Raw genomic sequence first — 24922 nt, forward strand, 5'->3', positions numbered from 1 at the left:
GCTTGCCCCACACAGATGAGGCAAGTGGAGAAGAGGAGCAAGGGATCCCTGGGTTTGCATGAGTGACAAGGACTCAAGTTTGGGACACTGCAGCCTGTATTCTCCCAGGAGCTCACAGAGCATGGGGAAAGCCTACCAGCAGGGAGTCCACAGCCACCTCCTCACTGTCACACTGAGCCACCTCCTCACTGTCACACTGACAAAGCCAGAATATGGCTGATCACAGAGGTGGGCAGGGCAGGCCTCTCCCAGTACCCGGGCACCCTGGACAGTGCGTAGGGCAGTCATTGCCTGCGTGACACCTTAGAGGGAGGGAGGGAAAGTGTGGCTTGGCTGGGCCATTTCTATCAGCGATCGTCACCACAGCTCGGACCAGTGAGCCAAGCTTCCTGCGTGCATTCATGTTTCATCTTCACAGCAACTATGAAGTGGGGACCACTGATATCCACAAGGAGCCTGAGCCAGAGTGCGGAAGTGATGTGCCAAGGCCACCCAGCCAGGAAGCTACAGAGTCAAACCCAAGACTCAGACTGACACCCCTGCTCATGGCCACCTGCCACAACGCCCGCCTCAGGTGCATCTGTCACCAGCGAAGCAGAAGCCTTCTGTGGTTCCCTAGCAAGCAGACACAGAAAAAGAGAGAGAGAGAGAGAGAGAGAGAGAGAAAGAGAGAGAGAGAGAGCGAGCCTCTGTGGTCTGGCATGACTGCACAGCCACAAAGTGGGCTTCCCCTCTTCTCCCTGTGCTCAGAGGGGATTTCCTCACACAGGCGGGGGCTATCTCTAGCTGCCTTCATTCCCACTTGTGTCAGGAGGTCTGGACTCCCCAGCTAGTCCCTGGCTGGCCCCACGGAACTGCTGAGGACACAGAGACCAGGGAGCACCAGGAGGGAAAGGAAGTGAGTCAGCACCTCCTCTCAGGAAGCCACAGACCCTCAGCCCTAATGTGATTCGCTATGGGCAGAGGCCCTGGACCTGAAGGTAAGGGCGCCCCGGGTCACTGTCAGCCCAGCTCACTGGACTACCTCCAGGGCCCGGCACAGGCAGGGAGGCTGAAAGCCTCTTCCTTGTGTCTTCGTGGCCCACCTGGGAGACCATCCGCATAGCTGATGTTAGAAGCCTTCACCTGAGGCCCTATCTCCGACCCCTGAAAGGCCACTCCAAATTAGCATAGAGTCCAGGTGTGGCCGAGCGCAGTGGCTCACACCTGTAATCCCAGCAGTTTGGGAGGCCGAGGCAGTTGGATCACTTGGGCACAGGAGCTGGAGAACAACCTGGCCAACATGGTGAAATCCCATCTCTATCAAAAATACAAAAATTAGCTGCGCGTGGTGGTGTGTGCCTGTAATCCCAGCTACTTGGGAGGCTGAGGCAGTAGAATCACATGAACCCAGGAGGCAGAGGTTGCAGTGAGCCAAGACGGCACCATTGCACTCCAGCCTGGCTGACAGAGCGAGACTCTGTCTCAAAAACAAAACAAAACACAAACAAACAAAAAAACCATATAGTCCAGGTGAGAACTACACGTTTGCAATGCCAAAGGCATTTCAAATCAAGTCCTCATGTTCTCAGCCACCACTCCCAACTGGGCTGCAACCCCACACCCCCTTGCAGAGTCTGAAGACAAGGCTGCAGCTCAACCACTGCCATCCCCACCACTCCCCAGCAAGGTCGGGTATACTGTGCTCATTTGACAGGTGAGGCTGAGCGGCCTTGGAAGTGAGTTAACCTGCCTGAGCCTGTCTATAAAAGGGGGCTAATGACACTCACTCCTTGGGGCAGCTGTCCTGACTAAATGCACATAAAGCTCTCAGCCCCTGTGCCGGACGACACATGGCAGCGACTGTTTTCAGGATGAGAGTCCAGCATCTCAACCACCTTGGGGGCTCTCACTTCCCCCTTTCCCCAGGTTAGGGAGGAAATGAAATGAACACATCTCAGTATGTGTGTGTTGGGGGGTTGTCTCGAGGAAGGTACCTTGGTTTATGGAGCCTGCAGCCTGTCTCTCACTTCCCTCTTTCCCTAGGTTAGGGAGGAAATGAAATGGACACATCTCAGTATGTGTGTCTTGGGGAATTGTGTTGAGGAAGGTCCCTTGGTTTATGGATCCAGGATACTGGGTGGGTGGCCCCCTGACCTTGGACAGGACCCATATGCAATCTGGAACTCAGGACACTTTGAGACACACCTGATCCCCGAACAGAAGGGCCTTGCTCTGAGGGCCATCCTGCGTAGTTCCTGTCACCTAGAAGCCAGGCATGGGCCCACTTCCCGTTCATACAGCACTGAGCAAATGGATGCCCAAGGTTGCAATGGAGCTTGACCTCATCTGTAAGGATGGCAAGGACCCCAGAAGGGGTACCCTGGAATCACCCTTGGAGGGTGCATGTTCAAAATTTGGAGTCAGTGCACCTGGGCTGGGGCTTAGAGATTCTGGGTTTAAGAAGTCCTCCAGCGATTCTGCTCCATCCGGTGCACTTTGAGAAAGGCTGGGTTGGAGATGGCATCTCCTGTCACACCCAAACTCTCCTCCCTGATCCCAAGCTGAGTCAGGGATGCTTCAGGCACATGATCACAGCCGATCATGTGTCCACCTTTGTCTACAGAATCAAGTCCAAATTACCGGAGGCTAGGCCTCAAGTTACTCCAAGAACTGCCCTCCCAACCCTATCTCCTGCCTCCTGACCCAGGTCTTCAGTCATTTCAGGTCTCCAGGCTTTTGCACCTGCTATCTCTTCCCCTAGAAGTGTCCTGCTCCCCTTCAAGGACCTGGTCATGAAACAAGAAGACTCACTTCTAAATTGCCCTTTCAAAGATGTCCCGTGAGAGCTGGCTGGATAAGACCTGCCACCTTCCCCTCTCCCCTCCTCCACACACCTGAAGAACGCTACCACCGTCCTCTGCCACCAGTGTCCTTGAAACAGACTCCCCACTCCGGGTTGTGCATTTCTTATTCTCCAGGTCTAAACACACCTAGAGGTTCAGCAAATGTTGAGAGAGAGGGAGAGAAAGAGAGGCAGAGAGAAGGACAGAGTGAAGAAGACAGGAAATAGGGGTGAGGAAAGCAGAAAGGGGGTAAAGAGACAGAAGAGGAAGGAAAGGAGAAAGGAAGGAAGAGGGGATGGCTGTGAGCTCAAACAGTCCAGGGTTGAGGAGAAAAGCACTCTGGAACAGACCTGCCCGATGCCTACCAGTCTGGAACTCAAGTGATGGAGCTTTGTAGTGCTCATCTGAAAAGTAGGGGAATAACGCAATACCCACCACCTAGGCTGACTGCAGAGTTAAATGAGACAATCCAGGCCAAGCGATTACAAGGGTGCCCGGCACAGGCACTCAACACCAACAGCCCAAAATGACTATTATTTGTTCTCGCTGTAGCGCCTCCAGCGTCCAGGCACACAGGTGCCTTCAGTAAGCCTTGATCAGACATGACCTGTGACCCCGGCCCAGGACCTCTCACACTTTAAGACTCAGACTCTCCATGCACACGTTTGGAAACGTACCCTAAGCACGGCGTGGGAGGAGGCAGTGTGGGTACTCGTCCCTGCAGACCTGGGGAGAATGTGAGGGGAGGAGCGTCCCGGCTCGGGGCTACCACCCAATCCAGGCCTCGGCGTCCTCGGCCACAGCTCCCTCCTGGTGACTCAGACCGGTGCGGGCCGCCTGTTTGGAGGGATAATGATAGGACAGCTGCTGGGGCCAGCGCCGCGAGGGCCCCTCGCCCGGCCGGCCCGGGAAAAACGAAGCAGCCATCATCAGATGCCAAGGAGCCGGTCGGCCGGGACAGGAGGTGAAAGGGGACCCGGCCCCCAGCTCCTGGCCAGGCCAGCTCGAGAGGCCGCGCTGGTCGCCCTTGAGGTGGGGGGCCACGGGACTGTGGATTCCCAAGAGCCACCCAGTCCCGGCCCGGAGCCTCGCCCCAGGATGTCGCGCCACAAGGAGGGCGCACGGGCCCGGACAGTCCAGCGGCTGGAGAAGAGGGCTGGAAGGACGTGGCAGGGAAGCCCAGGAGCCCCGACCCCCAGCCGTGGAGTTTGCCACCTGTCCCCGCGCCGGCTCACCACGTCCAGATCCGCCGCCAGGGCCCAGCTTCTGGGTCAGGGCCCGCCGGGTCAGCTGACCGCGCGCAGCCGCCCGGCCCCGGGAACCACAGGCCCCGCCCCCACGCCGCTTGCGGGGCGGACCCGGCCTGGAGGCGCCCCTGGGGCCGCGCCTGGTGTCCCCCCTCCAACCACCTCCGTGCTCCGCCCCGGCGTGGGCGGGGCCCTCCGGCTCCCAACGCGCAGGCGCTGCTGCTATGCTGAGCGCCGCGTCTCGCGTAGTCTCCCGCGCCGCCGTCCACTGCGCGCTTGGCTCCCCGCCGCCCGAGGCCCGCGCGCTGGCCATGTCCCGGCCACCGCCACCGCGGGTCGCCACGGTGCTGGGCACCATGGAGATGGGGCGCCGCATGGACGCGCCCGCCAGCGCCGCGGCCGTGCGCGCCTTTCTGGAGCGCGGCCACACCGAACTGGACACGGCCTTCATGTACAGCGACGGCCAGTCCGAGACCATCCTGGGCGGCCTGGGGCTCGGGCTGGGCGGCAGTGACTGCAGAGGTAACAGTGGCCCCTGATTCTCCCCATGCATCGTGCAGAGCTGAGCCCGTCCCCAGCCGTGCACCACCCCGCTCGGGTCTGGCCGCGGGCAGCACCGACGGCTTCGTCCCTCTCCCCACCCACGTCCACCCCGCAGCTCTGGGAACCCCAGGACAACTGGACAGTACTTTGCCCTGACTCCTTTCCCCCACTCTCCTTCCACTGGGAGTTGCAGCGCGCGAGTCTCCCCCTAGCCTGGTCTGGCTCATCGCTTTCCACCTCCATTGATGCCCCCGCCTCCAAACCTGCCAGGTGCCCATAACCGGTCCCCACCCAGGCTCTCCCCCTTTTCTCTACCCCTTCGTTGCCATCATCACCCATGCACTCTCTGGGCAGCCTTTTCTCATCCTGGCCTTTTCTTAACCACTAGACTTTGCCTTGTTCAGCTGGCAGTACCTCTGTCTGTCTCAGGGAGAACTGTGGCGATGCCTCAGGCTGGCTGGGAGAGTAGGGGTGTTTGGGAGTGCAGACAGGTGAGGGCTAGGGACTTTCCACTCTATGCCAGGCTTTGACATGGATCATAGGAGAGAAAGTAACTCCAGCCCTCCACAGGGAGTTCAGAGTCTAATGGGGAAGACTGAACTAATGATTGCTGGAGAGCCCAGAAGAGAGAGTACTTTGGGGAGCTGCAGGTCAGGGAGAGGCACTAGGGAAGGCTCAGCTAATGCTGGATGGAGCTTGGCCTTAAAGGCTCAGTGGTAGGTTGGAGGAGAACAGGAGAAAGGAGCATTAGAGTCTGTGCAAAGACTTGGTTTGGAAATGCAATGTGCGTGATGTGTGAAAGGAAGGCCAGTGGGCAGGTGGGGCTTGAGTGGAGGATGGAGGGGACTGTTCCTCGTGAGCCTGGTGCCCTTGATAGCCCTTGGGAGGGTGCCTGGCACGCAGTGAGGACCCAGGGAACGTGGGCTGTTACCATGCTTCACCCACTTTTGCTGCCCACCCCTGAGGAGAGGCTCTCTCTGGGCCCACCTTAGAGTCATAGTGTGTGGTGGGTGGGGTGGGGGGAAGAGGGCGACTGTGAATCTCAAGCCTATGCTCTTTCTAGTTCACCTGGTTGCACGTTGTTGTTGTTATTATTTGAGATGGAATCTTACTCTGTCACCCAGGGTGGAGTGCAATGGCACGATCTCAGCTCACTGCAACCTCTGCTTTAGCCTCCCAAGTAACTGGGATTACGGGTACACGCCACCACGCCCAGCTAATTTTTGTATTTTTAGTAGAGATGGGGTTTCACCATATAGACCAGGCTGGTTTCCAACTCCCGACCTCAAGTGATCTGCCCACCTCAGCCTCCCAAAGTGCTGGGATTATAGGTGTGAGCCACCGTGCCCAGCCAGGTTACATATTATTAATAATGAAGATTTTGTTCCTGAGTTGGTTTTTCTTCTCCAGCCCTTCCCCACTTCCATCTTTGAGGCCAAGAGCTCACTGGACCTAAGTCCTCAAGCCAGGCCTGCGGCAAAGTTCATGCCAAGAATGCTTGCAGGGCTGTGGGGAAATGGAGAAAATCTGGATGAGGAACTGTGGAACTTGTTCTCTTCCATATCCCAACTGATCTCATGACACCCCTCTGAGCTACTGAGCTGAGTTTGCCAAGTGTGAAAAGTGCAGAATCCATCCACCCACCAATCCAGACAGCTGGAGTTCTTTTTTTTGTTTTGTTTTGTTTTTTGTTTTTTGAGACAGAGTCTCACTCTCTCACCCAGGCTGGAGTGCAGTGGCACAATTTGGACTCACTGCAACCTCTGCCTCCCGGGTTCAAGTGATTCTCCTGCCTCAGCCTCCCAAGTAGCTGGGGCTACAGGCACGTGCCACCACACCTGGCTAATTTTTGTATTTTTAGTAGAGATGGGGTTTCACCATGTTGGCCAGGCTGGTCTCGAACTCCTGACCTCAGATGATCCACCCACCTCAGCCTCCCAAAGTGCTGGGATTACAGGCGTGAGCTACCTTTCCTGGCCCAGCTGGGGTTCTTTTTTAATTTATATTTTTATAGAGGGAGGGTCTTGCTACATTGCCCAGCATTATCTCAAACTCTTGGGCTGAAGTGATCCTCCCTACTCAGCCTCCCAAAGTACTCCCAAACTAGGTTTACAGACTTGAGCCACTATACCTGGACCAACAGCTGGGGTTCTTTCTAGGTGAAAGATTAGTGCAAAATTAACTCATTTCCAAGCTGCTTGGATGCAGAACACTGTTGTCATAGCGATGTGTCTCTACAGTGGTTGGATGTATGCTCATGCTTCTGTGATTCGGGAAGGGGAGGGGAGAATTATAATTACATTCTGCTCAGTTTGCCTTCTAAGCTCGCAAATTGATCTCTACCACTAGGCCACATTCATGTGACTGCTTCGCTTTCCTAAATTCTTCCAGGCCTGCCCCCCTTGACTTCTTTCTCTATACTGCAGCCAAGTGTGAACACAGGTGACTGGTTCACACCCTGACAAAACCTGGAATGATCAAGTTCAGATTCAGTGGGATGGTATTTAATAACTTTGGGGATCAGGTCTGTCCCTGGGTCTTGTCCTATGTCCCACTGCTCCTTGCTCTGGAATTTATGCTCTTATAACTTAGACTTGAAGGTTTGGAGCCTCACATACTGGTTTATTTTTTATTTTTTATTTTTATTTTTGCCTCTTTGACGTTGCATGGGTTCCTATGCTCTGGAATGTACTTCCTGCTCCTCCTTGTTGGCTGGGACTCTGGGGGTGATCCCCTAGAGAAAGCCTTCCCTGGAGTCTCCAAGTTGGCTTCATGCATCTCATCTGGGCTCCTTGGCACTGTGTGCCTTTCCCTCCTGTGCTTACCATATTGTACCATCATCCTGTAGGGCTCAGGAGGGCAGAGATCCATTGTGTTCAGTTCATCTCTGCATACTCAGTCTCTAGTGCAAGGCCTTGCACAGCCAGTAGGTTGGTGACTAATGATAGTTATTCTAATAGGTGAACATTGAGAACTCACATATATGACGTTATTTCATCCCCAGGACCTCCCAGGGAGGACAGTTTGATTATTATCACCCCATTTTTACAGATCATAGAATTGAGGCCAAGAGAATATTAGTAATTTAGCTAGGGTTACATAAGTTGGCAAATGGCTTTAGTAGGTCACTTAACCATTCCATTCTCTCTCCAAGTGAAAATTGCCACCAAGGCCAACCCTTGGGATGGAAAATCCCTAAAGCCTGACAGTCTCCGGTCCCAGCTGGAGACATCACTGAAGCGGCTGCAGTGTCCCCGAGTGGACCTCTTCTACCTACATGCACCTGACCACAGCACTCCAGTGGAAGAGACACTGCGCGCCTGCCACCAGCTGCACCAGGAGGTGAGGGGGCCCTCCGGGCTCCGAAGGTGGGCTCCGGCTCCTTTCTTTATCCTGATCCTACTCATGACAGCAGAGGCACCAGGGCGGTCCCAGGGTGGAGCAGAGAACAGCCCCATTCCCTGGGGCCCCACCCGGGCCTCCCCTTCCTGGTCTGGGCTGCACTGCGTTCTGACTGCTGCCTCACCCCTGCAGGGCAAGTTCGTAGAGCTTGGCCTCTCCAACTATGCCGCCTGGGAAGTAGCCAAGATCTGTACCCTCTGCAAGAGCAACGGTTGGATCCTGCCCACTGTGTACCAGGTGAGGGCCAGGGCTGCAGAGGCCAGAGTCTCCAGGACTCCTCATCCTGGGCTGTCTTTGCCCCTCCGACTGCCCCCTGTGCCCTCTGCATAGCAACCACTCCCCTGCTGAAAGCCTGCAGATGGCTCCCAGGTACCCTCAGGATGCCATTCAAGCTCCTCAGCCGGGCCACTGGGCGTCTGCTTCCTTCCTGCCGGCCTGTGCACCTTGGACCCTTCCTTCCCCACCTCCTTTCGTACTTCAGCCTGGAACACATTTCCCCTGCCCTCCTCCCTGGGAGAAGCAGTCGGGCCTTACATAGAGGTCTCCTCCTCTGGAAGCCTTTCTAGACAGCCTCACAGGAGTCTCCAGTCTCCAAACCTCATCTTCATTCATTCAGCGAGTACTTTCCAGCTCCTTGTTTGATCATAGAACCTAACTTTCTTGTAATTAACTGCCTTCCTGTCTATTTTTTTAAACTTGAGTAAACATCTCCTGGAGGCAGGGATTTTGTGACACCTACTTGTGGCTGTAAGCAGTGTCCAGCATGGAGTTGATACACCAGATATTTGTGGAAAGATACCATTCCACTTCAATTTTCTGTCCTTGGACCCCACACCCTCCCTCCATCCCCTGCTAACAGTAGTCATGTTAGAAGATTGCTGAAGTCCTGGGCTGGTGTTGCTTTAGAGTTTTAAAAGTGGAAGGCAACAGTTCCTTCTCTTGACATGTCCACCCTCTCCCCGGGGTCCTTCTCCCTGCAGGGCATGTACAACGCCACCACCCGGCAGGTGGAAACGGAGCTCCTCCCCTGCCTCAGGCACTTTGGACTGAGGTTCTATGCCTACAACCCTCTGGCTGGTACGTGGAGCATTCCTGACCCTGTCTCAGCCTATTCCCGACCCACAGATGCCCAGCCCAGGACCTGGGAAGCAGGGAGGGTTTGACAAGGGGCTGGGCTGCGTCCTTCAGCCCTCCTGGGTCCCTGCCCCTCCCCTAGACCAGAGCCCTGAGGGATATAGCAGCTTCTGGGGCACTCTGGGCCCGGGGGCTGATTGCTGCCTTCCCGCAGGGGGCCTGCTGACTGGCAAGTACAAGTATGAGGACAAGGACGGGAAACAGCCCGTGGGCCGCTTCTTTGGGAATAGCTGGGCTGAGACCTACAGGAATCGGTGAGCTGGGGTTGGGCTTGGTGAGGATGGCTGGGGTGGGGTCAGCTCTATGTGGAATGAAGTCCTGGACTGCTCCTGAGGTAAGCCCTTCCCTTGCTGTTTGCACCTCCTCCCCTGCATTCCTTCAGGAATTCCCAAACCCTCTGTGCGTGTTCCTGTTGTCTTGGGACCTCTGGGAGGAAATGAGGATCCCTGGATGTTGGGGTCTTGAAGTCGTAGCTCTTTTCTGAGCAATCACCTGCTGGGAAGGAAACAGCGAGCCCAGGATGGGCCAGGCATGGTGGCTCACACCTGTAAATCCAGCAGTTTGGGACACTGAAGTGGGAGGATTGCTTGAGCTCATGAGTTCAAGACCAGCCTGGGCAACATGGTCTCTACAAAAAAAAAAAAAAAATGCAAAAAATTAGCCAGGCGTGGTGGTGCACACCTGTAGCCCCAGTTACTTAGGAGGCTGGGGCAGGAGGATTACTTGAGCCTAAGAGGTTGAGGCCGCAGTGAACCATGATCATGCCACTGCATGCCACTGCACTCCAGTGTAGGCGACAGTAAGACCATGTGTCCAAAAAAAAAAAAGTCCAGGAGGGAGTCCTGCCCCATCTGAGCAGGCTTCGTGTCCCTAGGGGAAAATCAGAGCAGGTTCCTGAGTCCTCAGGAATAAAGATTCATTGAGGTCTCTGTCGAGGGGCCCGGCATCCTGGGTGGTTCTGACGCCCAGCAAAGTGGGAGACCTATGACTAGAGAGGATTCCCCTCAGGGCTGCAGGATGTGGGGTGGGGCCACCCTGGATGGCTCTTTGGTTGTGACTCCCAGTGTGATCCCCATGGTACTGACCCCTGTGCCACTGTCCCCCCTGCACAGCTTCTGGAAGGAGAACCACTTCCAGGCCATTGCCCTGGTGGAGAAGGCCCTGCAGGCTGCATATGGTGCCAGCGCCCCCAGCATGACCTCGGCCGCCCTCCGGTGGATGTACCACCACTCACAGCTGCAGGTAACCAGCGACCCTGGGCGCTCAGCTCCTTCCCTTCCAGGGCAACCTTTAGGTGAAGTCCAAAGCACTTGATTTCTCAATTCCTCTGAAATGTCTCTTTCTTCCAGTTCTCATAAACACTCTTCCCACTGGTCTTTGATGGTATCTGAGTGGAGGCTTTGTAGTGAGGGCTTCATTACAGGGATTTTCTTATTCCTGAGGCTTTATGGAGTATGATTATCCCAGTGTTATAGATGAGAAAGCTGAGGTTCACCCAGCTATTAAAGTGGCAGACATTTTAACACAGGTTTAACTAAAGCCCACCCATCTCACCCTTTTGGTTTCCCTCTCTTGATGCCTCATGTCTTCCTGGTTAAAACTCATTTCCTGGCCGGTGGCAGTGGCTCACACCTGTAGGCCAGCACTTTGGGAGGCCAAGATGGGAGGATTGCTTGAGCTCAGGCATTTGAGTCTAGCCTGGGCAAGAAAGTGGGACCCTATCTCTACAACAAATCAAAAGCATTAGCCAGGTGTGATGACTTGCTCCTATGTTCCCAGCTGCTCTGGAGGCTGGGATGGGAAGATGGCTTGAGGCTGGGAGGTCAAGACTGCAGTAAGCTGAGATCACACCACTGCACTTTAGCCTGGGTGACAAAGCAAGACCCTGTCTAAAAAAACAAGCAAACAACAACGAAAATAACAGCGACAAACTTACCTCCAGTTTCAGCGTTCCATGTTGCATAGTGTCTGGCATGTATCTGGTAGATGTTCAGCATGTGGGAGCTGTGTTTTACGTAAGTTTTCTCTCATTCCAATGCTGAAAACAGAGAAAAAGATTGAATGTTGTGCCCATGTCGATAGCACATATACTAAAATTGGAAGATACAGAGATTAGCATGGCCCCTGCGCAAGGATGACACGCAAATTTGTGAAGCATTCCATATTTTTCTGCCGCCGCCACCCCACTGCACCACCTCCCATCCCCTTTTTTGTACAAAACACAAGGAAAAATGTTTTTGTTTAAAAAAAAAAAAAAGATTGAATGTCGAAACAAGCTTAATAACTTAGCCTGCTTTTTTATTTTTTTGAGACAGGGTCTCACTCTGTCACCCAGGCTGTAGAACAGCGGCGCTTTCATAGCTCGCAGCAACCACAGCCTCCCGGGCTCGAGTGATCCTTCTGCCTCAGCCTCCCTGGTAGCTGCGACAAGGCGTGCACCACCACCACTGGTTCATTTTGTTTTGTTGTTTTTTGTAGAGACAAAGTCTCTCTCTGTTGCCCAGGCTGGTCTTGAACATTTTGGCTCAAGCATTCTTCCCACCTCGACCTCCCAAAGTGCTGGGATTATAGGCATGAGCCACTGTGCCCAGCCAACTTAGCTATTTTTACACAGCTGCTGGGGGGCAGAATTGGGCTGTGAATGTAGGTCTATCTGGAAGCGTCGTGTGGCAGTAGGGGAAAGGATACAGGTTTCAAGTCACATGGGTACAGCTATCCAAGGCACCTTACGTCCTTCTGGACATACTGGGATAGAAATATCTGGGATAGAAATATAAACAGAGACCCCCAAATCTCAGCAGGGAGGTGACTGGGAGGGCTGTGAGTGGAGTCGCTGTGTAGCAGAAGAGGGTTGAAGTCTGGCCATCTCCCTTGCAGGGTGCCTGTGGGGACACGGTCATCCTGGGCATGTCCAGCCTGGAGCAGCTGGAGCAGAACTTGGCAGCAACGGAGGAAGGGCCCCTGGAGCCAGCTGTCGTGGACGCCTTTAATCAAGCCTGGCATTTGGTTGCTCACGAATGTCCCAACTACTTCCGCTAGGCCCATCGTGGCTCAGGCTGCCCAAGGCTCTTCTGTCACCTCTTTTGTTCTCTCACACTGACCAGTCTTGGCCTTAAGCTGACTTAGCAGAGTCTTTCTGGATTGTCTGGATCCATGCATTATTTTTCTAGCTTCCTGCCTTGCTCCCTGTTTACTTTACACTGTGAAGGGCGGGGGTGAGTCCCACTTGAGCCCTCCCTGTTGAATAAAGCAGGCACTTGACCTGGCTGTCGCCCAGGTCTTGAGTGAACCCCAAAAACTTGTTTTCTCTGCTGATGACACCTTGTTTCCCATCCTCCCTGGGGACTGAGAAAGGGCAGAACCACAGGTTGGAGTCTTCAGAGGACAGAGGTAGTGGGAGGGTCTCAGAAGCACGCTGCCTTCCCAGGGTCTCCTCGGTCTCCCCTGGTCTCAATACTCACCTGACCGCTCCACATGGAGGCGCCTCTCACTCTTCTACACACGATAGAAAAGAGGGTTGTACACCTGCAGTACGTTTTCTCTAATTCAGAATTGCCTCAATACATTCTTAGGAATGAAACAACTGGGGCAAAGAAACTACCATTAGTGTCACTACCAGGCAGAACACTTCCCAGGATCTGTGGAACATCTGGAACGCTCTCAAGCTCAGCCTCCTCTTGTCTTAACTAAAGCCTCTTGTCTTTTCACCCATAAGGTTCTCAGCCTTGGCTCTGGGCCTCTATTCGGCATGGGGACATAGGCAGCCAAGGTCCTCATTTCCCTTAGAAACCCCTACTCCAAACAGGAGGCACCAAGGCTGAGAAGAAGAATCCTCGGTTCAGTGGTTGCTGAACCTGCTGCATTCCCAGTGCAGCGAAATCCCTCCAGCCATGGGCAGGGCAGCAGGCAGCACTTGGAGCAGCTTCTCGAAGCGATGCAAGAGGCCCAACCTGGACATTTACTTTTTCATTTATATGTATTTGTTCTTGAGACAGGCTCTCGCTCTGTCGCCTAGACTGGAATACAGTGGCATGATCACTGCTCACAGCAGTTTTCACCTCCGGGGCTCAAGGGATCCTCCCACCTCCGCCTCCCAAGAAGTTTTTTTTTTTTTTTTGTGGAGTGGAGGTCTCCCTATGTTGTCACCATCTTTTCTCTTTACCCATAACAAAACAGATGCTCACCCATGTGGAGGAGCGTATCAGTTATCTTTGCACAAGAAATCACATTAATAAGTTGCTTGAAAAGATAAAATCCAAGGCTGGCACAGTAGCTCATGACTATAATCCCAGCATGTTGGGAGCCCAAGGCAGGTGGATCACTTGAGCTCAGGAGTTTGAGACCAGCCTGGGCAACATGGTGAAATTCCGTCTCTACCAAAAATACAAAAAATTAATCTGCATGTGGTGCCACACACCTGTGGTCCCAGCTACTCCAGAGGCTAAGGTGGGAGGATCGCCTGGGCTCTGGAAACAGAGGTTGCAGTGAGCCGAGATCATGCCATTACACTCTAGCCTGGGTGACACAATCAGACCCCATCTCAAAAAAAAAAAAAAAATCCTTCTTATTGATCAAAAGATTTGATATAATTCCTGTTACTCCCAGCTGGCTTTTTCTTAATACTGAAATTGACTGACTAATCCTAAAGCTCATATGGAAATTCATAGGACCCAGGAGAACCAAAACAGTCTTGAAAAACACATAGTTGGAGGACTCACACTTTGTGATTTCAAAACTTACTGCAAAGCTACAGTAATAAAGAATGGTTCTGGGATAAGAATAGAGCAACTGAACAAAACTGAGAGTCCAGAAATAAACTCTTACTGATTTTAGAGTTGAGTGACAACTCAATAGGGACAGTTCAATAGGGAAAAGAATCATCATCACCAATATCCAGGTGTCCTCCTGCAAAAGAATGAAGTTGGACCCCTTCTCCTTACCATAAACAAAAAATTAACTCAAATGAATCACCTTCTAAATGTATAAGGTAAACTATAAAACTCTTAGAAGAAAATATTTGAGTAAGTGTGACTTTGGATTAGGCAGTGGTTTCTTAGATGTTGACACCAAAAGCACACATGACAAAAGAAAAAGTAAAGTCAACACCATCAAAGTTTAAAGTATTCATGCTTCAGAGAACACTATCAAGAAAGTGAAAAGGCAACCCACAGAATGGGATGGTATTTTGCAAATCACATATCTGTTAAGGAACTTGTAGCTAGAATAGATACAGGACTCTTACAACTTAATAAAAGAAAACCCACCCAGGTGTAGTGGCTCACGCCTGTAATCCCAGCACTTTGGGAGGCCAGGCGGACAGATCACTTGAGCCCAGGAGTTCAAGACCAGCTTGGGCAGCATGGCAAAACCCTGTCGCTACAAAAAATACCAAAACAACTAGTCGGGTATGGTGGCAGGCACCTGTGGTCCCAGCCAATCGAGAGGCAGAGGTGGGAGGATCTCTTGGACCCAGGAGGTAGAGGCTGCAGTGAGCCAAGATCACAGCACTTCACTCTAGCCTGGGCAACAGAGCAAGACCTGTCTCAAAAAAAGAAAAGGAAAAGAAATCCTAATTAAACAATGGGCAAATGATTGGAATAGACCTTTTTCCAGAGGTTATACAGGTGGTCAGTAACTACATGGAAAGCTGCTTAAAAGCAGTACTCATCAGGGAAAAGCAAATCAAAACCCCTTCAAATCCACTAAGCACTAGGATGATCAGAGTCAATAAAATACAGAAAATAACAAGTGTTGAGGGTCTGGAGAAATGGGAGCCTTAGGACACTGCCACTGGGACTGTAAAACTGCAACCATTTTGGAAAACATTCTGGCAGTTTTTTTAAAAGATTAAGCATTTATGTGACCCAGAAATTTCACTCCCTAGGTATACCTAGAAGAAATGAGGCCAGGCGCAGTGTCTCATGTCTGTAATCCCAGCACTTTGGGAGGCCGAGACGTGCAGATCACCTGAGGTCAGGAGTTCAAGACCAGCCTGGCCAACATGGTGAAACCCCATCTCTACTAAAAATACAAAAATTAGCCAGGCACGGTGGCACATGCCTGTAATCCCAGCTACTTGGGAGGCTGAGGCAGGAGAAGCGCTTGAACCTGGGAGACGGAGGTTGCAGTGAGCCGAGATCGCGCCACAGCACGCCAGCCTGGGCGACAGAGTGAGACTCTGTCTTGGAAAAAGAAAGAAAAAGAAATATATGTCCTTATTAAAAATGACATGAATGTTACAGCAGCATTATTCATAATAGCCAGAAAGTGGAAACTGCCCAAATGTCAGTCAATAGATGAATGGATAAAAGATCTGTATGTACAATGGAACATTTAAAAAAAAAAAAAAGGAATTAGGTATGAAACATCTACAATATGGATGAACCTTAAAAACATGTTAAGTGAGGCCGGGCGCGGTGGCTCAAGCCTGTAATCCCAGCACTTTGGGAGGCCCAGACGGGCGGATCACGAGGTCAGGAGATCGAGACCATCCTGGCTAACACGGTGAAACCCCGTCTCTACTAAAAAAAAATATAAAAAATTAGCCGGGCGAGGTGGCGGGCGCCTGAGTCCCAGCTACTCGGGAGGCTAAGGCAGGAGAATGGCATAAACCCAGGAGGCGGAGCTTGCAGTGAGCTGAGATCCGGCCACAGCACTCCAGCCTGGGCGACAGAGCGAGACTCCGTCTCAAAAAAAAAAAAAAAAAAAAACATGTTAAGTGAAAGAAGCCCGTCACAAAAGGCCTCATATTGTATGATTCCATTTATATGAAGTATCTGGAATAAGCAAATCTATTAGACACAGAAAATAGATGAGTGGTTGCCTAGGACTGAGGGGGTTTGGGAGGAAATGGAGATTCACTGCGACTGAGTACAGAGTTTCTTTTGGGGAGGTGATAAAGATGTTCTGAAATTGTAGTGGTTGTACAATTCTGAATACACTAAACACCATTAAATTATACACTTTAACTGGGTCAATTGTATATAGTGCCTCAATTATGTGTAATAAAACAATCGATTAGCTCAGAAATCTCTTTGGGCAGGGCTCGGCAGGGAAGCCTCATCTGTTCCTCAGTGTCTGAGAGGTGATCTAGCAGCTGGAGGCTAGGGTCGCCTGAGGACATTCATTCAAGCATGTGGCAGTTGCTGCTGAGGGCCAGCTGGAATATCAGCTGCTGTCATCAACCAGCACACACGTGGCCTCTGCATGTGGCTTCCAAGGGAGCACATCCCAAGCAAACTAGGCAGAAGCTGTGTGGCCTTTTATATCCCAGCCTCAGAAGTCCATAGCATCACTCTTGTGTCCTGGGAGGAGAGTCAAAGATACCTGTGCAAAGAGCATGTGAGAGAATGGAGTGGTTATCTTTGGAAAATAAACTCTAACATTTGGAGCAACAGTCCTGAGTAGTGGAGAAGGTGAGTCCCGGGACCTGCCAGGAGACTGTGTCTTGAGTATCCCCATCAGAGATGCATTTTCTACTGTGTCACATCCCATCTGTTAGAATCTTCCGGCTACTATATCTCAAACATAGTTGATGGTCTCTTGAATTCAGCTATTGCATATATAGATTCTTGAAGACACCATGTTGTACACCTTAAATAGATATTTATAATTTTTATTTGTTAATTTAAAAATAAATAAGTGAGGCCAGGCACAGTGGGTCACGACTGTAATCCCAGCACTTTGGGAGGCTGAGGCAGATGGATCACGAGGTCAGGGGTTCAAGACCAGCCTGGCCAATATGGTGAAACCCCATATCTACTAAAAATACAAAAATTAGCCAGGTGTGGTGGCATGCGCCTGTAATCCCAGCTACTCAGGAGGCTGAGGCAGAATTGCTTGAACCCAAGAGGCTGAGGTTGCAGTGAGCTGAGATTGCACCACTGCACTCCAGCCTGGGCAACAGAGTAAGACTCCGTCTCAAAAAAAAGTAATAAATAGGCCGGGCGCGGTGGCTAAAGCCTGTAATCCCAGCACTTTGGGAGGCTGAGACGGGCGGATCACGAGGTCAGGAGATCGAGACCATCCTGGCGAACACGGTGAAACCCCGTCTCTACTAAAAATACAAAAAAAAACTAGCCGGGCGAGGCGGCGGGCGCCTGTAGTCCCAGCTACTCGGGAGGCTGAGGCAGGAGAATGGCGTAAACCCGGGAGGCGGAGCTTGCAGTGAGCTGAGATCCGGCCACTGCACTCCAGTCCGGGCGACAGAGCGAGACTCCGCCTCAAAAAAAAAAAAAAAAAAAAAAAAAAAAAGTAATAATAAATAAGTGAGAGGGAACAAAAAAGTCTAAAGAAGCAGAACTGGATCTGGAGAGCATCTCATATATTTAATCATCCTCAAACTCAGGAAGCTGCTCTGTGCTGTATGAAAGACTGAAGAAGGAGGTGGCATCGATTTTTTATTTTAACATTTTGTCTTCTCTTACTGTTTTTCCTTAGGTGAGAAAAATGTACCCTTTCATGCCTGTGCTTTCTAAATTTTGGGACTGATACAGATCCACAGAGGCCACACCTAAAATTAAATTATCGTTAGTGCTAAAACTTAATTGACTGTGTATAGAACTGTGCAATTGCTGTTACTGATATAACTGTTTGGGGTTCATTCAACAGACTACAGAAGCAAAGTCTTGGATTTAACACACAAACTAATGAGATACTGCTCTATACAAGAATTTTAAAAACACTGTCATGTGGTTTAGTGTAGTTAATGTCATGCTTATGTCACATAACATAGCATATTAGAGTTCTCTAGATGGACAGAACAGGATATATGTATATAAGAAAGGGAGTTTATTGGCCGGGTGTGGTGGCTCACGCCTGTAATCCCAGCACTTTGGGAGGCCAAGGCAGGTGTATTACCTGAGGTCAGCAGTTCAAGACCAGCCTGACCAACATGGTGAAACCCCATCCTACTAAAAAATACAAAAATTAGCCAGGCATGTTGGCAGGTGCCTGTAATCCCAACTATGCGGGAGGCTGAGACTGTATCGCTTGAACCTGGGGGGCAGAGGTTGCAGTGAGCCGAGATTGTGCCACTGCACTCCAGCCTGGGCAACAGAGTGAGACTCTGTTTCAAAAAACAAACAAAAACGGGGAGGTAGTTTATTAAGGAGAATTGACTCACACATTCACAAGGTCAAGTCCCATGATAGGCCATCTGCAAGTTAAGGAAGAAGGAAGCCAGTGGTGGATCAGCCTGAGTCCCAAAACCTCAAAAGTAGGGAAGCCAACAGCGCAACCTTCAGTCTGTGGCCAAAGGCCCGAGAGCCCCCAACAAAAGAATGGTATAAGTGCAAGAGTCCAAAAGCTGAAGAACTTGGAGTCGCATGTTCAAGGGCAGGACGCATCCAGCACAGGAGAAAGATGAAAGCTGGGAGACTCAGCAAGTCGGCTCTTCCATCTTCTCTTGCCTGCTTTATTCTAGCTGGGCTGGCAGGTGATTAGGTGGTGCCCACCCAGATTGAGGGTGGGTCTGCCTCTCCCAGTCCACTGACTCAAATGTTAATCTCATTTGGCAACCCTCTCACAGACACACCAGGAACAGTAATTTGCATCCTTCAATCCTATCGTGTTGATGCTCAATATTAACCATTACACATTGGTTCAAGTTCTTTCTTCAGTCACAAGAGTAACACAGGTAGGAGACACAAATGAATAAGTGCCAAATCTTGCTGCAGAGTTTCCTTCATAAGTTTTGTTTGCAACATGGCCATTTCTTTTCTAAGGTCACTTTGTTCATCAGTAAGATGAACTCTGATTCTCTTCTAGGTCCTCCAAACTCCGTAGGAATTGCTCATTTCAGTTTAATTTGTTTCAGTTTCTCTCTCTCTGAACCATTCTAGCTTGTAGACAACTCTTTTGTTGCTCTCGAAAAGTTTCAGCTAGTTTTTGTTCCTCTTGTTTCTCAGCCTTCCCCATGTGTGTTCCAGTCTTGAAACCAAGTCAGAAACTGCTTAGAATATTTGTAATGAAGTTTCTGCCTTTCCTCTTGTGTTTTCAAAACATGTTCAGTTCTCTTCTTAGGGGTGTGGATAAAAGCATTCTTATACACTTGTAATCTCAGCACTTTGGGAGGCCGATGGGCGGATCACGAGGTCAGGAGTTCAAGACCAGAGTGGCCAACACGGTGAAATCCCATCCCTACTAAAAATAAAAAAAAATTAGCTGGGCATGGTGGTGGCACCTGTAATCCCAGCTAGTCGGGAGGCTGAGGCAGGAGAATTCCTTGAACCCAGGAGGCGGAGGTTGCAGAGCGCCAAGATCGTGCCACTGCACTCCAGCTCTGGGCGACAGAGCAAGACTGTCTCGGAAAAAAAAAAGCATTCGTATACATTCTAGCCTTTTTCTCTTTCCAGCAAAATCCTGTTTAATATCAGCTCCACTTGTAACTTCTGTACATCATCCCGCACATCTTCCTCATCTGTTTCTACAAAATGCTTTCTTTCTCCATGCTCATCAGTTCCTGAATGCTTTCCTCCCAGCTCATTTCCTGGGCTGCCATAACCTGGGCCTCCACTGCCTTGGCAGCCTTCACGATGCACTCCCTGTCCACAGGCTCCACGGCTGGCTGTCCTGGAACTCCTGAACCTTGGGAGTGCAATGAGGCACTGGAAGTGCTGGAAGAAGGTGGAGATGTGTGTGGTCTGCAGGCTCAGGCATCTGGAGGCCAGTGGGCACACTGGACCCTCCCTGTGATCTAAGAACTTATTTAGGCAGATAGTGAGGGTAAGGAAGTCCTCAGGTAAGGTTTTCCTTTTTTTTTTTTTTTTTGAGACGGAGTCTCGCTCTGTCACCCAGGCTGGAGTGCAGTGACCGGATCTCAGCTCACTGCAAGCTCCGCCTCCCGGGTTCACGCCATTCTCCTGCCTCAGCCTCCGGAGTAGCTGGGACTACAGGCGCCCGCCACCTCGCCCAGCTAGTTTTTTGTATTTTTTAGTAGAAACGGAGTTTCACTGCGTTAGCCAGGATGGTCTCGATCTCCTGACCTCGTGATCCACCGGTCTCGGCCTCCCAAAGTACAGGGATGACAGGCTTGAGCCACCGCACCCCGCCAGGTTTTCCTTTTAATGAAAAGCAGCCCCCGAATCGTTTCTTTCCTAACAAAGTGCAGCCTGTAAAATCAAGCTGCAGACATAGATAAGCGAGCTGAAGCTTGCAGGGGTGAATACGGGCAGCTCTGCTGATAGGAAAAGGCCCCCTGGAGGCTAGGCATGTTCACAGTGATGGCTCTATCTTCCCTTTTTCTTTATCAACCACATGTACAGAAAGCAGCAGGCAACATGGCGCCGGCCAGGTAGAGAAGCCATCTGTGGCTAGCTGCAGTGGCACACGCCTGTAATCCCAACACTTTGGGAGGCCCAGGCAGGCAGATCATCTGAGGTCAGAAGTTCAAGACCAGCCTGGCCAACGGGTTGAAACTGTGTCTCTACTAAAGATACAAAAATCAGCTGGGCATAGTGGCAGGCGCCTGTAATCCCAGCTACTCAGGAGGCTGAGGCAGAAGAATCTCTTGAACTTGGGAGGTGGAGGTTGCAGTGAGCTGAGATCACACCACTGCACTCCAGCCTGGGAAATAGGAGTGAAACTCCATCTCAGGAAAAAAAAAAAAAAAAAAAGATCCATTTGCATAATAGAAGATAAGGGTGGGGCGGGGAGCTTCCTCCTGCACTAGGTAAACATCACACCTCACACCTGTTCCAACCAATCTCTGGGCCCTGTGTAAATCAGACACTGCCTCCTCGTGCCTGTCCTTGTGCATGCTGCTGCCGGTCGGAAGACCCACTCAGGTGCCCCTCTCTCTGCAGGAGACAGAGCTATTCTCTTTTTCTTTTGCCTGTTAAACCTCTGCTCTAACCTCACTTCACATGTGTTCGTGTCCTTGACCTCCTTGGCATGAGGCAATGAATCTTGGGTGTTACCCAGATGAACGACACTGCTTCATTTTGGGGCCCCAGGTGGGATCAAGGTATCATCATCAGAACAGTGAGGACAGGAGTGGACCTCAACCCTGTCCTTTCATGCCAAGGTTCTTGGCCTCCATTTTAAAATCAAATCAAATAGTGGGCCCCCTTCAGCTATTTAAAAATGATGAGTGTGACTGGCAGCCTTACAAGACTTAGGGGACAGGCTTGCTGAGGAGAACATTCTGAAGCACTGGGAATTTTTACAGTTCAAGGAAGTAATCCTGTTAGGCAAAATCAGGAAATGCAGTAGTAACTGAGGTAGAGCTCAAGGCAATGCCATTTTTGTGATTTTCTAGGAACGGTGGGTGTTCCCCCCCCCCCCGCCCCCCGTGAGGTCTCTCTCTGCCCTTGGTCTGGAGAGCACATGACATTTAAAGGTCAACAGCACCACCCAGTGGCATAGGAATCCTCTCCATGAGGCACATTGTCGGCCCTTTGCCAAAACACTCGAGCTTCCCAATTCTCCTCCCTTTTTGCACCCCTCTGCTAGACACCAGGCTTTATGCTGCTTCCATAAATGGGAAAACTCTGCCTTCAACAATAAGGAGGAAAATGTCCTCCAAAACCAAATTGTAGTCTCAATACTGTCCCATAAGCAGGAAAATAGCCATTTGGTTCCTATCTTTCTTTTAAGGCAGCTATTCTGCTTCTAATTAAAATAGTACTTAAATAGTAAGGATAATTTAAGTCCGGAAGTTAACTGGAACCATACTCTAAGGGTAATACTTTAGCATGGGTCAAAATAGCAGGATATAGAGCTCAAACCATCACACTTCCTCCATTATGGAGGGAAATGCAACAGTTGCCCAAATGCAGCTGTTACATAGTCTCTCCCAAGATCCATTTTTTGGGGAGCCACACAGGTCACACAAGTCTTGAAGTCAAAAGGAAATCACAAGTGCAGGACTAGAGTCACATGGGTAAGCACGACTAACCCCAATCACTTAGTTCCTCTGATTCCATGGCAGGGGGTCACACCTGCAACCATGGGGGCACGTTTAACAAAATGCTAGGACCCAGGAACCAAGGAGGGAAAACAGTAGGGGTGGCACCCTCACTGTCTTGCCCTTCCCTTCCTCTGGAGTGCATTCTGAAGCACTGGGACTCCTTTGACCCTGAAACTTTGAAGAAAAAGCAGCTCATTTTCTTTTGCACAAGAGCATGGCCTTCTTACTAGACTTTTTCTAACATTGCACAATTGACTCAGCTCTTTCAGCAGTCATATCAGACAGGCCCAAATGATTCCCCAAAACTAGAGAAACAAACCCCCAGGAAACCCTCAAATGCAACTTCCAGATGCCCTGGCCCTTCCTTGCTTTCACATTGTCACCTTCTCCAATTCTTCCACCCAAACTCCCAGACTTTTCTATGGTATTTTTCCTTCTTTCATTCATGATTTAAGATGGCTCCTATCTCTGCTATAATGTTCCTCCAAACTGGGAGAAGTTAATTTCCCCAAACCTTAAAATGCTTGGCTTAGAGTTGAGCTTGGGGAACAGAACCCAGAAGCCTGACATGCTGTCAAAAGCATTAAAAATTTTTATTTTTATTTTTATTTTGTTTTTATTTTTTTGAGACAGAGTCTCGCTCTATTGCCCAGGCTGGAATGCAGTGGTGCAATCTCAACTCACTGCAGCCTCCACCTCCCCAGTTCAGGTGATTCTCCTGCCACAGCCTCCTGAGTAGCTGGGACTATAGGCACGTGCCACCATACCCAGCTTGCTCCATTAACACTGAACATTAGTGATTGAGTTGTTGCCACTACTGGCACTTTTTGACTTTGTGTTTTATTAATGTCTTCTTTTCGGTTTCCATTCAGACAAATGCTGAAACTCCATGTTTTCACCTGGCCAAAGGTACTCCTTTCACTGAGTTATGGAAAATTCCCCTGGATTTTTTGGTTAATGGGTAGAGAAACGCTAGTACAATAATATTTTTCAATATTCCATTATAAGAATGAAATTAAGTAGCAGATTCTGATAGTAGCCTCCATGGAATAAAATGCTGGCATTGCATGCCATCCAAGGCAGCTGAACAAAATGAACAGGTCTTGAATGAGGAGAAAATCCAAGCCATATCTCTCAAGTAATCTTTGTGTGGGGATATTTTTGCAGTTTCTAAAGATATTCCACAAATCATATAAAACAAATTAGTGGCTCGTAGCCCACAGTCATGAAGGACAAATCCTAACATCATGAGGCTTGCAGACAGCATATTCTGCACCTGGAAATTTTATTACATGTTTTGTACCAAGTTATAAGACAAACATCAAAATGTGAAAGGAGCCTCCTACAGCAAAAAGCTTTGTAAGTGGTCCAGGTGGTAATAAATCCAAGTCTGCTTTCAGGTCCTCTGTCTCATTCAAACCCCTAAAGTCTTACAGATATCTGTAATAATCACTTAACTAATTGGAGGCTATGGCATTTTGACAGTGGTGGCATTTACTGTTCCCTAAACTTTGAACTTGAAATTCTTGCTGCTAAGCAGTGCATGTCCTTCTGGCTAATTTATTACTAGATACTAGTAGAGAGAGATTGTCTCATTTAAGAAGTTCTGACTTTCTGATCCAGCATTCCCATCCTTAATAAGTTCTTTCTGAATCAATACCACATGAATGAGATCCAAAAAAGAGATACTATAATGTGATATTAGAATAAAGTAGACTTCAGAACAAAGAAAATTATCAGAAACAGAGAAGGACATTATATAATGAGGAAAAAAAAGTCAATCCACTAAGAAGGCATAGCAATCTTAAATGTGTAAGCACCAAACAGAGCTCCCAAAATATGTCAGGCAAAAACTGGTGGACTGGAAAGCAGAAAGAGAAAAGTTCATATTATAGTTGAACTTCAGCACCCCCTTCTTAACAACTGATAGACTCTAACAACTGCCCGCAATTAGCAGTGACATAGAAGAACTCAAGCCATCAACATCGAGACCTAATCAACATTTATAGGACACATGGCCCAACAACAACAGTATCTTGACTGTATCAATGCAACCAGGTTGTGATGTAGTATAGTTCTGAAAGATGTTACTACTGGGGAAAAGTGGGTGTATTAGTCCGTTTTCACACTGCTGATAAAGACATACCCAAGACTGGGCAATCTACAAAAGAAAGTGGTTTAATTGGACTTATGGTTCCACACAGCTGGGGAAGCCTCACAATCATGGCAGAAGGCAAGGAGGAGCAAGTCACATCTTACATGGATGGCAGCAGGCAAAAAGAGCTTGTGCAGGGAAACTCCCCTTTGTAATAACCATCAAATCTCATGAGACTCACTATCACAAGAACAGCACGGGAAACACCTACCTCCATGATTCAATTACCTCCTACCGGGTCCCTCTCACAACACGTGGAAATTCAAGATGAGATTTGGGTGGGGACAAAGCCAAACTGTATTACTGGGGAAAGGGTACAAGGATCTCTCTGTATTATTTCTTGTACCTGCATGTGACTCCAACATTATCTCAAACATTTTAAAGCTTATTTTAAAAACCAAACAACTGTACTTTCCATTTAAATGTAGGCTGACTGCAGTCCTAGTGATTCAGAAGGCTGACTTGGAAGGATTGCTTGAGTCCAGGAGTCTGAGGCTGCAGTGATCTATATTCCTGCCACTGAACTCCTGCCTGGACAACAGAGAAGAACTTATCTCTTAAATATTTTATTTATTTTATTTTATTTTATTTTATGAGATTGAGTCTTGCTCTGTCACCTAGGCTGGAGTGCAGTGGCACAATCTTGGCTCATTGCAACTTCTGTCTCCTGGGTTCAAGTGATTCTCCTGCCTCTGCTTTGCGAGTG

The 24922-nt window shown here is 49.9% G+C and overlaps 2 protein-coding genes and 1 non-coding gene across 5 annotated transcripts in view; 2 read left to right on the forward strand and 1 right to left on the reverse strand.

Annotated features, from left to right (window-relative positions):
* SLC66A1 (solute carrier family 66 member 1) overlaps positions 1-24922 on the reverse strand; it is a 44830-nt gene that overhangs the window by 12073 nt on the left and 7835 nt on the right. Inside the window, exons 2-3 of one of the 3 annotated variants that reach the window (XM_033228080.1) lie at positions 11088-11189; positions 3503-3662 (exon numbers count right to left, since the gene is read on the reverse strand). The gene's annotated coding sequence lies outside the window, so the exon portion shown is untranslated. Of the gene's footprint in view, positions 1-3502; positions 3663-4040; positions 4216-11087; positions 11190-24922 lie in introns of those variants that run through there. The other 2 variants (XM_033228078.1, XM_033228079.1) reach the window with 2 other exon arrangements.
* On the forward strand, positions 4268-12449 carry LOC117093213 (aflatoxin B1 aldehyde reductase member 2). Its single transcript, XM_033228074.1, has 7 exons — positions 4268-4594; positions 7770-7957; positions 8150-8254; positions 8998-9094; positions 9306-9405; positions 10264-10393; positions 12029-12449. The coding sequence occupies exons 1-7, from the start codon at positions 4297-4299 to the stop codon at positions 12188-12190; spliced, it is 1080 nt and encodes a 359-aa protein (XP_033083965.1). The 5' UTR covers positions 4268-4296; the 3' UTR covers positions 12191-12449.
* Positions 11218-11320, forward strand: LOC117093973. Its single transcript, XR_004441317.1, has one exon. It is a non-coding gene; the product is annotated as a U6 spliceosomal RNA (small nuclear RNA).

This window comes from Trachypithecus francoisi, unplaced genomic scaffold (assembly GCF_009764315.1).
Source record: "Trachypithecus francoisi isolate TF-2019V2 unplaced genomic scaffold, Tfra_2.0 Lachesis_group12, whole genome shotgun sequence".
In the NCBI taxonomy this organism is placed as follows: Eukaryota; Metazoa; Chordata; class Mammalia; order Primates; family Cercopithecidae; genus Trachypithecus; species Trachypithecus francoisi.